The 17059-nt window shown below is 38.8% G+C and overlaps 1 protein-coding gene and 1 pseudogene across 1 annotated transcript; one reads left to right on the top strand and one right to left on the bottom strand.

Annotated features, from left to right (window-relative positions):
• The first annotated feature begins 284 nt into the window (after positions 1-284).
• LOC119188563 lies at positions 285-6163 on the top strand (annotated as a pseudogene).
• A 637-nt stretch (positions 6164-6800) lies between these two features.
• Positions 6801-14361, bottom strand: LOC115450171. Its single transcript, XM_030178158.2, has 8 exons — positions 14279-14361; positions 12031-12238; positions 11225-11375; positions 10527-10672; positions 9647-9762; positions 8909-9043; positions 8170-8334; positions 6801-7149 (listed from the first exon to the last, which is right to left on the bottom strand). Exons 5-8 carry the CDS (start codon positions 9752-9754, stop codon positions 6946-6948), a joined length of 612 nt encoding a protein of 203 aa, XP_030034018.2. The 5' UTR covers positions 9755-9762; positions 10527-10672; positions 11225-11375; positions 12031-12238; positions 14279-14361; the 3' UTR covers positions 6801-6945.
• Between the last annotated feature and the right edge of the window lie 2698 nt (positions 14362-17059).

Raw genomic sequence — 17059 nt, 5'->3', positions numbered from 1 at the left:
AGGGATTTCTGTTTCATATTCAAACCAATATTGATGCTGTTTTTTTTCAAAATATTATTCATTATTTTTATCTGCCTTAGTGGTATATATAATTATGTCGTGTTCCAAATTCAACCTCTGTATATGTGAGTACAAATAGGCCGTCATATTTGTGTTGACTGTCGAGGGATAATGATCTCGGCAATCGACTCTATCTCGACCCTACTTCACTTAGAATCTGAGAATAAAAATACATAGAAAAAAACATAAATACAAACATACTTCGTATATAAATATCAAATACAATGGACGGTCATTGAAGATAAACACGCGCGTCCAGTGTTTATACGAGGTGCTCTCGGGTTGTACCCTTGTAACATTCTCGCTAATTTGAGCTCGTGCAGTATTATCGAAGATGTTTGTGCAATACATACTGTGTGTGTGTTTTGGTGAGTGTAATTTATGTTTTTAACAATGCGGTAGATTCCTTGACTAAAGGTAGGTTCGATTTACTAACAATTTGCTATAATTATTTAATAACCATAGTGCAAGTTAACTTTAAACAGAAATGGGGAAGCATTGGTATATTTTAAACAAAAAAAATTAAATTCATTCGAATAAGTCTGATGTCCGCCTGATGGTAAGCGATACGACTGCCTATAAACAGTAGAAACATCCTACACCTTGAAATTACAAAGCGTTGTTAGGTATTCCGCTGCACTCGTCATCCTGAGACATGGGATGTTAAGTCTCATTATGTCCAGTAGTTATGGCTACAATGTCCTTCAAACCGGAACACAACATCACCTACACACTGCTGCTTGGCGGCAGAAATAGGCATTGCGGTGGTACCTTCATTCAGACAAATGAGAGACCTATCACTAGTAAAATTATATTCCAGCTACGACGGTCTTCGCTGGCAGGAGAGGCGGGAGAGGTGGGAAAAGGCGAGACAGATAGGCTGGATCATTTTGTAAGCGGGGGCTTCAAGGAAGAGATGCGGATGTCTCCGTGGCACGCAGGGATATATACGAAGAGCACCACGCCATACATGCAAATCTGTGGCGGCACACTTATCGCAAAAAATGTGGTTGTGTCAGGTCAGTAGAGAAGGCGGTCAAGACGTCGTTCTAACTTAAAAAAAAAAACTACTCAAATACAAAACGTATCGTATTTTTAGTAGTAAAAAGGTGAGGGGTGTAGCTGTATCAGCCGTATCAGTGATACGGGGCCCCCGAGCTTTGGGGCTCCTCTTGGCCCATACTTACATTAAACTAAGCAGGCGCCCAAAGTTTGCACTGCCCTAAAGAGCTCCAACATATATAGGGCCCCACTATGGCAAGGTGAAAAAGATGTAAAGAAACCTCATTCAAATTAAAATAAATCTCTTCCCAGTTTTTTTGTAAATAACGGTTTTTTATTTCATTAATTATAATTGATACGTAAACAGATATTTATTTAGGATTCCTTGGGTCGGAACTCTATGTTATATTTTTTGTGTTATCGAATTAAGTCTTTGTTTGTATTACTATTAAAATAATATTTGGGTGTCTGATTTTATCTTTAAAAATAGCTGACCCAGAACGACATCTACTTATCTTTATTTATACTCGTATGTATATCTGTTTTTTCCCTGGTCCTGGCAAACAGTTCCTGTGTGTTTTTTGTCTATTATGAAGCTACAAACACAACAATCAATGGTTTACCAGTAAAATCTTCAAATTTCTCTTCCAGCTGCTCACTGCTTCTCTGAAAGTAGGCAGAAACCATCCGTAGCCAACTACGCAGTGGCCGTCGGCAAAATATACAGACCCTGGAACGATGCCCACGACACCGGAGCTCAGAAATCAGACGTGAGTTTTTGTGTGTCCTTGCTTTTACTCGAGGTCACTGTTGGAGTGAGTCCTTTTTATTAGTTACTAAGTATCATTAATAGAGGGAGAGCGAGTGGGAAATGACAGTTTTTTTTTCAAGTACTTTACGGATAATACAATTTTAAGTTTTTGAATGTGCTATACTTTGTGACTTGGTCCGATTCTGCAATTCCTCAAAAGAGGCTAAACTGTTTCTGAGTATGGTAGGCTACGTTTTACCCTGAGAGCTGATAAAGTAAAGTTTTTATTCTAATCACGGTATAGTGGCCCCACTGCATCTGATGGTAAGTTGTGGGGGTCCTATAGAATGTTGATTGACGAGAGATGATTATCCCTCGACAGTCGACACAATTATGCAGGCATGTTGGATCCGGATATACAAAAGCTGATCCCGGAACGTGACACACTTGAACTACTACGGCGGGTTTTAACACCTTGTTTACGATGGTCGCTATCCGAGCGGATATAAGATATATCCAACCGCCACCTAAAGTTAGGGTTTTTCCCAATTGATGCCCTTGAGATTAATCGCGAATATAAAAACGTAATTTCCAATTCCGCAACGTTTACAGATAGCAGTTGACCTCATGTCTTAGATCATAAGTCAGAGGAAAGAGAGAATAGTTTTATTTTTCCTGTCTGGCGATAATCGTAGTTTAGTAAATATAGTTTTATAGTTTTGTAAATGAAACTGAGATAGAGAAACTCTTTTTAGGTTTTTTTAACCAATTCTAAATAAGATACTGTTATTAATTATAATATTAGGGTAAATTTAAATCACGAACGACCGTTTCGAATTACTACTACCCTTTTCAGTGGCAAACTTCAAATATCTAGTAATTCCCTTTCCCATATCAAATCCCGTACTGATCCCTTCTTCTTTTCATGTAACCATGTTGTCATTAAGCCAGTGGAATCTAGCATTTGCAGGATTCCCCCGACGTTGTCATCAGGGAAATATTTAAAAAGAACCTGCTAATGTGTGTACAGGTGAAAGAAATTATAATACCACCCCGATACCAAGGCAACGTTGCCAACTTCCAAGATGACATCGCCCTTGTCATAGTAGAGAAGGAGTTCCACAACAGCGAGTTTGTGAAGCCGGCCTGCGTCAGCTTCGACGAGCGTTTGGATGAAGAGCAGCTGTGGGATGGGAACACTGGAAAGGTCAGCGTCTTGATTGATAATTTTTTTATATATTTGGAAACGGGCTCTACTGCTTTTGGTAAATGGAGGGGCTTAGATAGACTAATCTTTTACCAATCCATACAATTTTATTTTATTTATTACACATAAAACAGTTTATAATCGGGCAATAATGGAACAAAAGATAAAATTTTCTCGACGTAATTAACAATGGTAACTTCAATGGGATATACCATTAGTAAAAAAAACAAAATATTAGAAAAAATATTGTATATTATTTGATCGCGGAAAGCGACGCATTTATGTGACGCCTCTGGTGGGTTTTATACCTTGTAAACAAACGCTATCCAGACGGATACAAATATAACACCAGCTAATAAATCATAGTGGAGTGATGCTAAAATCTAGAAATCTTAAAACGTTGACTGCCTGGTGGCGCAGTTGTATTATGGTACAGCACTGCTGAGGTCTCCTGTTCGATCCGCGGGTCAGCCAAAGTGATAATGGGTTTTCCTACTTAATATTAGCTCGAAGTACCTAATTGGTGCCCGATATGCCGATAGACCGATGTTCGAGTATTGTAAAGTTTTTTTCAAGATTTTAAACATGTAGTATAATTTACTTATGCAATTTCAACATGACCCTGTAATTAACTGAAGAAGAGGTTAAATCTCTTAATGTTCAGTAATTTAGCTGATTACCATGACCTTCAAACTGTACACAACAGTTTACGCAATAATGGTAACATCTACCAAGCAGATTTTCAAAGCTTTATAACTTAACTATTATTGCGTGGAGTTTTTAAATTCTTTTCCGAAAGATGTTGTATAAAATACATTTTTGATAAATTTATTTAAAAGGGTCGTCACCAACCCTATTATAAAGATATATAGATATATAAATTAAAATACATCAAAATTTCAATAGGGTAGATGATTGAAAGCTTGCATGAGCCTGGGATCAAGTTCTACATTTAATTAAATCGGAACCCAAAAGACCAGTTGCCAGACTTCAAGACACTGTGAGCTCATTCTGCGTAGATCGGACCACCAACAGCAAAAAAATTAAAATTTTTGTATAATTGTAAAATGTAGGTAGATATTGTAACTTTGACTTTACGGATGAACAACACCTCAGTCCCCCCCGTGACCATGAAGGCTGCAAAGTCTTCGAAACGTCGGGAGAAAATAATAATATAAAAAACCGCGATAAAATCCGTTTAAATAGTTTTTAGTTTTTATTTCAATGTCTAACATTCGCGTAAACATAAGAAATCATTATGTAGGTAGATATTGTAACTTTGACTTTGCGGTTGATCAACACCTCAGTACGCTCCGTAGCCACGAAGGCTGCAGTCTTCGAAAATCCGAAAAATATTTTAATTTTAAAAGAGATATGTTACCACGTCCATGTAGGTGGCAGGCTGGGGTCTGACCGGGGAGGACGCGCGGCCGTCCCAAGTGCTGCGAGCCGCCATACTGCCGAGTGTCACCATCGACAAATGCATCGACGAAAGCCCAGTGGCCTTCAGAAGTTACATCACAGGAGACAAGATCTGCGCCGGATACAATAACGGTATCTATGTCATTTCTAATAAGGTCTATTACATCTCCCACTACAGTTTCTACTGCTATACAGGAATCTTCTGACTTTATGTTTCTGGCATTATTTACACAGCAGCAGTAGTTTGCTTTTCATTTTGTTTATTAATAAGTTTTCCAGTGGACTTACACTACTATTGAAATAAATTAATATTATAACGTTTTGTTAGAATTTAAGCCCAAGTTAGGAAAACTCAACATGTTGAATCTAAAAGTGTTTTAAGCACAGCAAATTAAACACGATAGTTAGACTAAAGTTTTCCGTTATAAAAGTCACGCTATATATTTTGCTGGGAGCCTATGTTCTTCCCAGGGTCTCAAACTGTCTCCATACCAAATTTCATCTTAATACGTTGGGTAGTTTTTGAGTTTAACACGTTCAGGCAGACAGATGCAACGGGGGACTTTCATTTATAGTATATTTTTGTAGAACTTTTTAAGAGGAACAATCCCGTCATACATCATTGTTGCATAACTTTAACCATTTACGCAGCGCACGCAACGGAAGCTCTCAAAACTAATACATTTTCCGCGTTTTGCAACATGTTTCATTACTGCCCCGCTCCTATTGGTCATAGCGTGATGATATATAGCCTATAGCACTCCACAAACAAAGGGCTATCCAACACAAAAACAATTTTTCAGTTTAAACCGGTAGTTCTTGAGATTAGCCATTACTGCTCCGCTCCTATTGGGTATAGCGTGATGATATATAGCCTATAGCACTCCACAAACAAAGGGCTATCCAACACAAAAATATTTTTTCATTTTGAACCGGTAGTTTCTGAGATTAGCGCGTTCAAACAAACAAACAAACTCTTCAGCTTTATATAATAGTATAGATTTTCCTAAAGACAATGGTCTTCGGTGGAGCCGGACCATTCATCCTGTAGACGATATCTATGGTGTGACCCCATTACTTTGAATACCGTACACTAGATATACTATATCCAGAAACAATAGTGGAAAATGTCGACTAAATTTCTCAATAACCTCCAGTAATTCAGTAATTAGGACCATCATTATTATCATAGTTGGAGGCTGGTTTGTTATGAGTAGACAAAGCGCCATTGTCTAGATTCATTGTCAATCAATACCTGCAGGCACGGCGGTGTGTCGCGGCGACAGCGGCGGAGGTCTCATGTTCTCCTCTAAGATAGACGGTGTCGATCGGTTCTTCCTCCGCGGCATCGTCTCCACTTCCAACACCGCAGAGGAGCACGGGTGCAACATCTACACCTGGGCCACCTTCACCCACCTGCTTCGACACGAGCACTTGGTGAAGGCCGTGGTGCCTGACGTGGAGGAGGCTTGCTCGCCGAAGAGCTCTGATGAAGGCGTTGATGATCGCATTGCTCGATTAACTGACATCCCCAGAATACAGCGCTGTGATTGCACATGTCCTCCGGGTACTTACAAGATCAGACACGGCAATTATTGTAAGAAATTGTAAACTCATGTGTAAGTACTCCAACATCATGATTGTATAGTATTGTATAGATGATCGTGTAATTTATGCTGTATTGAATAAAGTGATAAGATTTTTCTTATTGTAAGTTTAAATTTTGTATTTCTGACTTCAAAAATGGAGGTTATTAATTTGACGTGAATTTCTTTTTCTAGCTAGATAAATACATTAACGAATGAGTCCAAAATTGGTAACCAGTATATATTATTTTTTGTTCGACGATTTCTTAATTGTTGATTGTTTATTTAACTAAATTAGTTTAGTAATCTGTGAATTTCATAGGAATCATCATCAGAAAATCATGGACAGGCTGCTTGATAGGAATACGGGTGGATGAGGGTATTTGAGATTATGAATATCTTTGCCTTACGAAAAGCTATAAGCTGTTACTTCTCCCATAAAAAGTTTAGATGATTTTGGCGTCTCGGCGTATTTTGATCCGACCAACAGGAGAAGGTTTCCCCTGCGGAAATTCCTGTCGGTCTCCACATCTAATGCCCGCCTATGTACAGGGGGACATTTGTCGCGGTCCACAGTCTCTCTCATTGAGGCCTATAAGGACCCCGCGAACATTTAACCTCCATCTCTCCTCTGTCCATCCTAAGAGGGTTACTATACTTCACCCACACTTCCCTCCCAACTCTCCAAGCCCCTACGGCTAAGCTGTTATCCCATTCACAAATTCTTCCTGTATAGGGCTGTCATACAATGTTTGATAATAAAACGTGAGTATGAAAAATGTTTGTCATGTTATAATCAGTTTCTATTATAATGATACATCACTCATACTTAACTTTTGATCTCCTTGTAAAATTTAATCTCACTTATAGAAAAAAGGAATACAGTATATATAAATTTTATCGAGTACTTAAAGTACTTATATCGGTAAATAGCCGACTTCTCTTTTGAAGTCGTTGTAGTCACAGCAGAAGCTTTCGATCCCCTTGTCCTTCCATGTGAGCCAGTGTGTGCCGTCGCACAAGTCAGTGCAGAAACGAAGAGTTTGTATTTGAGTGGGGGTGTAGAAGACAGAGTTGATGGTGACGTACGCAACAGTCCTCTTGCCGGATTCAACCACCACCTAAAATGTGGAATAATAATTTTCTAGTTTTAAAATACAAAGTATTTGGACTTATAAGGATTACTTCAATTCATTACCAAGATAACTTCAACGCTATTGGTAAGAGTAAACTGGAATTTATCCCATAAACACTTGCTAGTTTAATTGAAGATTAAGAAAATTACTAATAGAGTGGTGGAGCCTACGCAACGATGCAGGAATTTGGTTTTTCTTAGACGAGATAGATTTGGAATCTCTATACTAAATTAGAGAGTACCTGTATACAGGACCTCCTGATCCATCAGGAGTAGGCTAAGGGCCTAGACACGGCGTATTTTATAAAGAAAGAAAGATTTTTTAAAGGGACAAATAATTACAAAATGAACATAAACAATGTCCGCCCTGTGGAATGGGGGCGTTTGGAGAATTCCACCACGGTATCCCCGGCCTGTCGTAAGAGGCGACTAATAGGGGCCACGAAGGGGGTCGTCGGCGGGCAGCAGGGGGCTGTCCGCCCTAGTGCATTTCTGTGCATTTTGCACATTTGTCGGTTGACCCCGGGATGGACGGCAGTGTGTAGTTGGCCTCACGCTGCCGTAGACGCCGAGGGCGTCCTTCGGTGCGCGGGGCTTCTGAGGCCCCCCCCCCTTATAGGGAGACGGGCCGCAAGGCGGCACCGCGCAGGGGCGGCTGCGGTCGCAGACTAGACACTTCAACGTCAGAGGAAGCCCGCAGCCGTCCCTAATGCGCCGAAGAGGGTCACCGCGGAGTTTTAGCTGGTAGGCCGTGCATAGGTTAAGTTGTATATAGGGTTAGGGACTCGGCCCGGCGGTCGCCCGAAGGTCACCATCAAATCCGGGCGGCTCAACGCCGGGCCGTAAGGCACGGTTACCCCAGCATAACCGCGCAGTCGCCCCCCACGAAGGCTGGGCGGTAGTAATAAGGCACTTTCTCCGCGAAAACAAAAAAAAAAAACAACATAATCAATGTATTAAGTGCACTTCCTAACTTGACAACGTACAGTCAATAGACACTATTTACCTTGTAGAAGTACAGGGGCACTGGAACTGCATTGCTTCTGGACACAGTGGCTAGGTACACCGGCTTGTTGGAGCCCCTCTCGTCGGGCAGCATGAGGACCCCATGAGTCCCTGTGTACACCGTCACTGTTGTTTTCGCCTTCTGGTTCACGTACACTCGGAGCGCCTGCGACAAATCATGGATTTTGTTAGAGCTGCATCCCATCCAATAAGACTTACTGAGAAGTTTAGATGAGATGTCGGAAAGCCAATTTATTTCGCGCAGTCTTTTAGAAGGGACTGACTACACTGCAATTATTTCATGTATTAAATTTGTACGGCTTTAGAAACGTCAGCGTAGAGGTTCCGACTTATAATGTGTTGTTAACTGACGATATTATTTTAAAACTATAGTGCCACGTAGAAAGATGCATTTATCTACCACATGGATGAACCGACTCATTAACGTCGGACGAAAAACCGGAGTGGATGGTGTAATGACAGCTTGCTTCTCTTTGAATGTTAAATTGTTAAGAAATTATCTTGAAGCTCAAATAACTCTAATACTACCGTAAACTTTATTTCTTTCCCTTAGGATCGGCAGCGACCTAAGGGAATGAAATTAAGTTTACGGTAGCATATTTCGACCTTATATTTCTTTAAATGAAGTTTGGCTTCTTGAAGATACAGCATCTACAGTGAACTATCAGGATTAGCTCCCGCGAGCAGCTACAAGACCTGGTTGGCTGTGAGGTACTTACTCGTTCCAAATTGGACCAGCGTGGCGCGTTGACCTTGTCCCACTGGGGAGCCGCGTTGATGTACTGGTACGAGGCCCGCAGCTCCGCGGCCAGGGTGAAGTCCGCGCGACTCGCCAGGTGCCCTTTATGTAGCACCTGCAATTTTTTTTTATTTTTAATATTTGGCCACATGTTTCGTCGAGCTAGCTACCTGTTGGCCGCAGAACATCGCGCATGGCTCATAAGATAATGTCATCGTGACACATCATCATTATTCCTGAAAGGGTATGCAGAGGCGCAACCAGGGCCAATTTGCTCCAAACGTGTTCAGCCCCATGATGTGATGTGATGGGCAAGCCTATCGCCATATCGGGCACAAATTCCAGATTCCGGACTGATTCTGAGCAGAAAGACCCAAATATTCCTTTTCCTGACCCGGGATTCGAACCCAGGACCTCAGAACAGCGCTGTGCTGCGCGTACATATTTTACAATATACTATCTTGATTTTGGTAGTTTATTTTTTTTATAATGTGCATATTATCTCATTAATTTCACAATAAAAAATGCTACTAAAATTGATGACTCCGTGCATTTACTTCTAACTAATTTGCAACCAAAAGTGTTAAATAGGCATTTTAACTAAGAATATTTCGATAGTTTAAAATTCTCAGAAAGATCTAAAACGTTTTTTAAATTAAATTGTCCGTAAATCTTTTCATATATTATATGTCTAAAACCACTTAAAAGCGATACGCACGTTATTCTTAGTGTACACGTCTCCCTGTTTGGGGCCGAATATTTGTGCAAACCTCTTAGTCTGTTCGGCCCCTGTGTACAGCTTAGTCATTGAAACTCCTTTGAACATGCCATTCACTGTAAATCCAAACAAAATTGTAAATGTAATATATATAAGTTTTCTAACGAAACAGTCGCTCAGCTTTATAAAATATTATGTGCTTATATTTATAACTAACGTTAAGCCAACTTTTAGTTCTTTACTATTAGAACTACATAAAATTTTGTAAACTCCCGCTTACGAATTATGAACACCCATTTTTTGGTCAAGCTAGCGTAGACTCCCGTCGAGTCTCTCCTGGACAACTTTGAGAATCAGTGATCTAGAGATCGATCTATAGACTGACGAGAGATTATCACAACACGATACACCCGCGTGTGCCAATATGTCGGGTTTTACACCTTGTACTATGATCGCTATCTGGACGAGTGCAAACATATCATTACGAATAGGTAAAAAGTACATACATAACATCACGCATGTATCCCCGAAGGGGTATGCAGAGGCGCAACTAGGGCACCCACTTTTCGCCAAGTATGTTCCGTCCCATGATGTGATAGGGGGCGAGCCTATCGCCATATCGGGCACAAATTCCAAACTCCGGGCTGATACTGGAGTAGAAAAACCCAAATATCACTTTGCCCGACCCGGGATTCGAACCCAGGACCTCAGAGCACTATTGTACCGGACATGCAATACAACTACGCCACCGAGGCAGTCAAAAAAAAATATATAAAATCGAGGTAAAAAGTAATACGTCTTTTGAGTTGATCACGCTCGGTATGAGCTTATGCGAGAAAAATATCTGTCACAGGAGTGGGGTTTGAAAATTCGAACTTACCCTGAAAACCTGGTGACTTGTCCGTCTGTTGCGTCTCGCAAGAGTAAGGATGGATATAGTGCTTTACGAAGTAGGTAGTAAAGATGTTTTCATCGAAACAGGCTTCGTACAACGGGTAGAACTTATTCCCGACGTTGTATCCTCCACTGTAATACAAATTATTATCACCATTTTAGCTTATTTCAATTGTATACTACAGAGCTTCAATTTGCCACATATACTTCTTAATTGATACAAATGTGATGCAAGCATTTTTTACAACGGAGAGTGATCCATTCCCACTCCAGAATTTCGTGGAACCTACTACTATTAATAATCTTTTAGACCATCAGCATTGAACCCAGAAGTATTTCTTTAGTTTATAAAACAGCTCTTCCTTTCAACATGACTTAAGCTTCGCCCAGGACTACACCTGATACCAAAGAATTGTTACGCCCTGCCATCGCCAAAATCATACCGTCCTATAAGACTGCAATGATGGCCCTAACTAATGCGAGGATTTTTATCCTATTACCGAAAGAGAGTCTTTTATTTTTTGTATCCTGCAAGCGCGAAGCCTTAGGCAGTTGCTCCGTTCATAACCAATTAATCTGAGCAAGGCCCCAGTATCCAGGACGGGTAAAGTTTACGAACTCCTCTGACGTGGTCTCATCAATAAAGTTTATAATTCAGTGGCCATTACTAAAAAAGCCACTTACCCGTAATTCTGGTATAGATTATTTCTGCCACATTTTGTTGTTTTGTTATCGTTACTTCAGGTTGTTCTTTGCATGATATCTCTTTCAGAGCGAATTGCTTTAAAGTATTGTCAGAAGATTTAAAGTTGCTACCGCTGTCGCAAGTCGCTTCCTGCAGAATAAAACAAAAAGTATATTAAACTCTATGAGATCGAAAGTAATAGAGACTATTCCGCCCTCACACATACTACTAACTCGCCGAGTCTTGGGGAACACTAATCTGTCATTAACTCGCAACAAATTTCATCAAATAGAAAGATAGGGAGGAGTTATAAATATTGATTTTCCTTTTTTTAATGCCCGATAATAATATCTGATTTGAGGATATTTTTAAGAAAAGAATTTAAACGGATATCACGAGATTCTGTACAAGATTTAGTAAGACGATCCACATCCCTAAACCTGTGTCTCATCGTCATGCCCTGTATGTATACCAGTTCTATGTGGGGTCGCAACACAGGTCACACAGACGTATTTTACACGATTACCTTATCAAATTGTGTTAAAAACAGTTCAGCCAAAAATCGCTGGCATTTCATGTAAGTAATTATACTAAATCTCCGTCATAAGGCGTAAATATAAATCCAGGCTGCATTTTACAATGTCAAGAATGCAAACGTGTTTTCGCGCATCTACATTCTAGTGTGGGCGTCTCATGCTGCGCGAGCATCGATCCCGCAGTTCAGTGACCAGTGTATCCAGTTTATTAAAGGTCAGAGTTATTAACCCTCGCGCGACAAAGAAATCTAGACACAATGTAAACCTACCAGTGCTCGAAGGTTTGTCTGGATGTTTTGATTGTTACTGGTGTACACGATAGCGTTCTTCGCTCCTGGACAGCCGATGAGAATTTTTTGTTGCGCTGACAAAATGACACCACAAGCATTCACGTCTGGCGCCATGTATGCGTCGTTTGTTAAGAATACTGGCGGAGGATTTTGGTGTCGAAGTCTTTTTGGAGATCCAAGACACAATCTGGAAGGAGGAGTTGTTCATTACATTGCGTTGGGTCATTAACAAAGTCGGAAATCAAGGTGTTTCATTTCCACATACGAGCTTCGAATTATTAAAACTGTCTTGTCTAAGCCGTTGGTTTATTAGTAAAATAATGATAAATAAGCTGGCTATAATGTCAATAACAGGACAGTTATTGCACACACCTGGTTGACGGTAAAAATAAATAATTCCATGTAGGCGGATGAAACGTAAGTGGATACGTATATAATCAAATGTTATGCGTTTTCTGGATTTCACGCAGTGTATCAAAGATGATAACCTTTCGGTAAACAAAAGATAATATATAACTACCTACTTACATCTAATCTTTTAAACTGGTAGTATTAATATTTTTTAAATACTTACACTCACAAATTACTAAACCAATTTTTAAAAATATCCATCAATACGAAGCTACATTATCCCGGAGTGTTGTAGGCTACTTTTAAATATTAATACGAGCGGATGCGCAAGCAAAAGCTAGCAAACGTAGTTTTTACATATTTGTTTCCTTGATGCCCTGCTCTAATGGTCATAGCGTAATGTTATACAGCCTATAGCCTTCCTCGATAAATGGGCTATCCAACACTAAAAGAATTTTCAAATCGAACCAGTAATTCCTGAGATTAGCGCGTTCAAACAAACAAATAAACTCTTCAGCTTTATATGATAGTATAGCTGATAATAAGTATGTTCGTATCTGCAATTAATGCACATAAAATACTGTGATTTTGACATTTTACTTGAATAGATAATTAGAAATGCTAATTATTACAATAAATGAAGTGCAATAGAGTTGATTGTACCATAGTTTCTTAAGTATTTTTACATTTCTTGGATCATGAAGAGCTTAACAATGTGCAATTTTCATATCTAATCTGACAATGGGTAGATTATAAAATTGCGTGTAGGTGTCATAAATATTGCATTTATCAACTTAATTACGGGTTATTGATTCGCTGTCAGACTGGTGTCCTCAATATGTCTGGTCACACTAAAGGTGGTAATGGTATTAGCATTCTCCGTGAAATCAAAACTGTAGGTCAGTATGGTTGAGAGACGGAATAAATATTATATTATACTAGCGACCCGCCCCGGCTTCGCACGGGTGCAATGCTGATACTAAATACACTACAGAAAAACTGTGAACGTTGTATATAAAAACATAGCGTCCGCTCTGGCTTCGCACGGGTATAACATAACAAAATAACAGTATTTCTCCACTATTTAATGGATGTTATTATACATATAAACCTTCCTCTTGAATCACTCTATCTACTAAAAAAACCGCATCAAAATCCGTTGCGTTTTTTTAAAGATTTAAGCATACAAAGGAAAATATGGACAGAGAAAGCGACTTTGTTTTATACTATGTAGTGATTTTACATTATTTAAAAAAAATCATAAGAAATCATAAGAATTATAGATTAAAAACAATTAAACAACTCATTATCCACAAGATTACAATATAATGTAAACAAAACAAAGATTGCGTGGCGCGATATGAGTCCGCACCCACACCCAGAAACCAACCATTAAAATTGTTCAAATACTTTTTATATAGTACATTATATTCATATGAGTAAAGTATAGTAGGATAGTATATATAGGTTCATTTGACATTGCCTTACTAAATATACCACATACATATTTACTTGGAAATAATACTTTCCAATAAGTTACTTGAGCCGTAGATGTAAAATAACAAAGTGTAAGTTTCCAACAAAATATTAATAGAAAGTTTTTTTAACTTTACGCATCCTAATGCCACTACTACTAGTCCAAGAGAATTCATCGTAGCGGCAATATTACACTTTTAGTCAGAAATGCACACCATATTCGCATTAAACTACAAAATGACCAAAAATGTGAAAACTAAAACCAGGATTTTTATGAAAATATTCGTTATTTATAGATGATTTTGGCACAATGTCAGCAAAGGTGAAGACAGTAGGCGGTTTCATTCAGTAACGCAATTTCAAAATGACCCTGTATAGAATAGTAGGATTTAATACTCACTTGCAATGACATAATCGATAACTCCACCAGAGACCAGGAGAAGTAGAAGTCGCACCGCCATCCTGACAGTCGGTGCTGCTGCCGCGCTGTAGGTACTTGAATGAACAACGAACACATAAAACGATCTTTATATATTCAACTTATCTACCACTTTTCCTGTTTGCGGAACACGGGATACGTGGGATTTCAGCGGATTGTCTTGTCACTAAAGCGGACAATAAAGAACAAGATGTGTGTACTCAAAAATCTCATTTGATCTTTTCAGGAAACTATTTTTGTTAAAAGAATTAAAAAAAAAATATGTTTCCCTCGGGAGCAAATTACTGGTATACAAGTGACTGGTAATATGACATATCCCCGTTAACAGCTTGTAGATTGGATGAAAAGCAATAGTGTTTGATTAAATTTAAAGTTGTATTCTTGGAGTATTTAAATAAAAGCTTTCTTAGATTATATAATTTTTTAGTTATTAATATTCAGTTGCAATATTTGATCCGAACAATTAAATCATATTCTGCGATTCTAAATACCCGGAGATAAAAAAAAAATGATACCGATTGGACCACCATCTTGAATCCGCCATGTTGAATCATTTTTATGACCAACAGCTGACCCTTATGGGTACCTACAAAGATTGTTTGAGCACCACCAAACTATTCCTTACCCATGCCAAGTTAGGATTTATAAAATTGGTACGGCGACCATCTTGTTTTCCACCATTAAAAATCTATTTCACCACCGCTGGAATCAGCCCAAAATATCGGTTTATATTAGTTAAGACATAACCCAGCTACGTCTTCCCGCTTAGCCGGGCAGTAGTACACCATCTCCTTAAAGGGTTGATGTCAATTCATTCATATTTTTCTCAGCAAATCCTATAATAATATACCCGTATTAAAGGTGTTTTTTTTATTGCTTTAAATGACGAGGTGAGCTTGTTGTTCGCCTGATAGTAAACGATACGACCGCCCATAAACTGTAGAAGCACCATCTAGTTACAAAGTATTTTTGGTATTCCATTGCGCTCGCAGTCTTATTATGTCCAGTAGTTACACTGGCTAAAATGTTTTTCAAATTGGAACACTACAGCAACTACATACTGCTGCTTGGCGACAGAAATAGACATAACGGTGGTACCTACCTAGGCGGAGTCCCACAGAAGAGAGACTTACTGCCAGTAGAATTAACTAGTCCGCCATATTAGATTAAGAATGACGTTACTTAGCTAACCATGCATTTTCATCCAAACTAAATATGTATGCAAAATTTCATCTTATTTGGTTGAGGATAACTGCTTTAAAATTCAGTTTCAAGATTTTACCCCAACATACATACGGACAAACAGTGCAAGTTCAATAAAAACTTATGAAATAGGAGGTAGCTCCTATAACATCATGGGACTTAATACATATAGCAAAAAGTATTTACATTAGTTACCCTTCTGATAAAAAATGCATGAGTATGTGAAGGGGTGTGTATTTTTTTTTTTGTTTTGACGTTGCAATGGAATTGTTGCTACTGCCAAATTGACACCTGCAAAATATTTGCTGACGGTAGTAGAAATTAAACGAACAATATCACTGTAATAAAATATTGGCAGATTGCTAAGATTGTTGAGGTCTTTGAAATGAGTTCACCAGTCATTTATCCGTTTATTTATTCGTCAGTTCCATAGAAATTATCATCAGAAAATCAGGGCATGCTGCTTGAAAGGAATAAGGGCAGGTGTTTGAGATTCCGGATTTCTTTGTCACACAAAACGGTACAAGCCGTCACGTCTCATGAAAATCATGATTTTGACACATTACTGTATTTCACCCGACTACGACAAAGAAAGCAAGAGTTCCCAAAATTATAGGTCACACAAAATTATAGACCAAAGTTATTGTCATTTTAATTAGTCAATATTACAATAATACTATTGATAAAGAATATTATAGAAAAGGCATACTTTATTGCTTGGTATAAATATCAATATTTATAATATTATGATTTTCGGGTATTTAAATGGGTGAGTAGCCGACTTCTCTCTTAAAGTCGTTGTAGTCACAGCAGAAACTTTCGATCCCCTTGTCCTTCCAGGTGAGCCAGTGTGTGCCGTCGCACAAGTCAGTGCAGAAACGAAGAGTTTGTATTTGAGTGGAGGTGTAGAAGACAGAGTTGATGGTGACGTACGCAACAGTCTTCTTGCCGGGTTCAACCACTACCTAAAATGTGGATAAATTATTATATAGTTTGAAAATACAAAGTATTTATTTGCTGCAGCCAATTCAATTTTAAAATGAAATTAAAGTTTTCAGACACACACCAGGAAAACTTATAAGGTTTACCTCAATTTATGACCTAGCTAACTTCAACTCTATTGTTATGAGTGGGTTTATAGCAGGAACATTTGCTGCTTATTAGAAGAATTACATAATAGGTAAAGGAGTAACAGAGCTTACGCAACAGCGTAGTAATTTGTATTTTCTTAGACGAGATAGATTTATAATCACTACATTACAGTAGAGGTGTCTACACACAGGACTTCCTGATCCATCTGTAGTACATCCAAGGCCTTATACATACCGCGTATTTTGTAATTAACAAATATTTTATACGTGGGACAAACATTAAAAAGTTTAAACACAAACAATGTGTAAAATACAGTTCCCGACTTGACAACGTGCAGTCAGAAGGCACCATTTACCTTGTAGAAGTAGAGGGGTACTGGTACAGCATTTTTGTTGGACACGTTGGCTAGGTACACCGGCTTGTTGGAGCCCCTCTCGTCGGGCAACG

Source organism: Manduca sexta, unplaced genomic scaffold (genome assembly GCF_014839805.1).
Source record: "Manduca sexta isolate Smith_Timp_Sample1 unplaced genomic scaffold, JHU_Msex_v1.0 HiC_scaffold_2571, whole genome shotgun sequence".
Taxonomy (NCBI): domain Eukaryota; kingdom Metazoa; phylum Arthropoda; class Insecta; order Lepidoptera; family Sphingidae; genus Manduca; species Manduca sexta.
The sequence above is the reverse complement of the archived record's forward strand: the minus strand, read 5'-3'. Positions and strand labels throughout refer to the sequence as shown.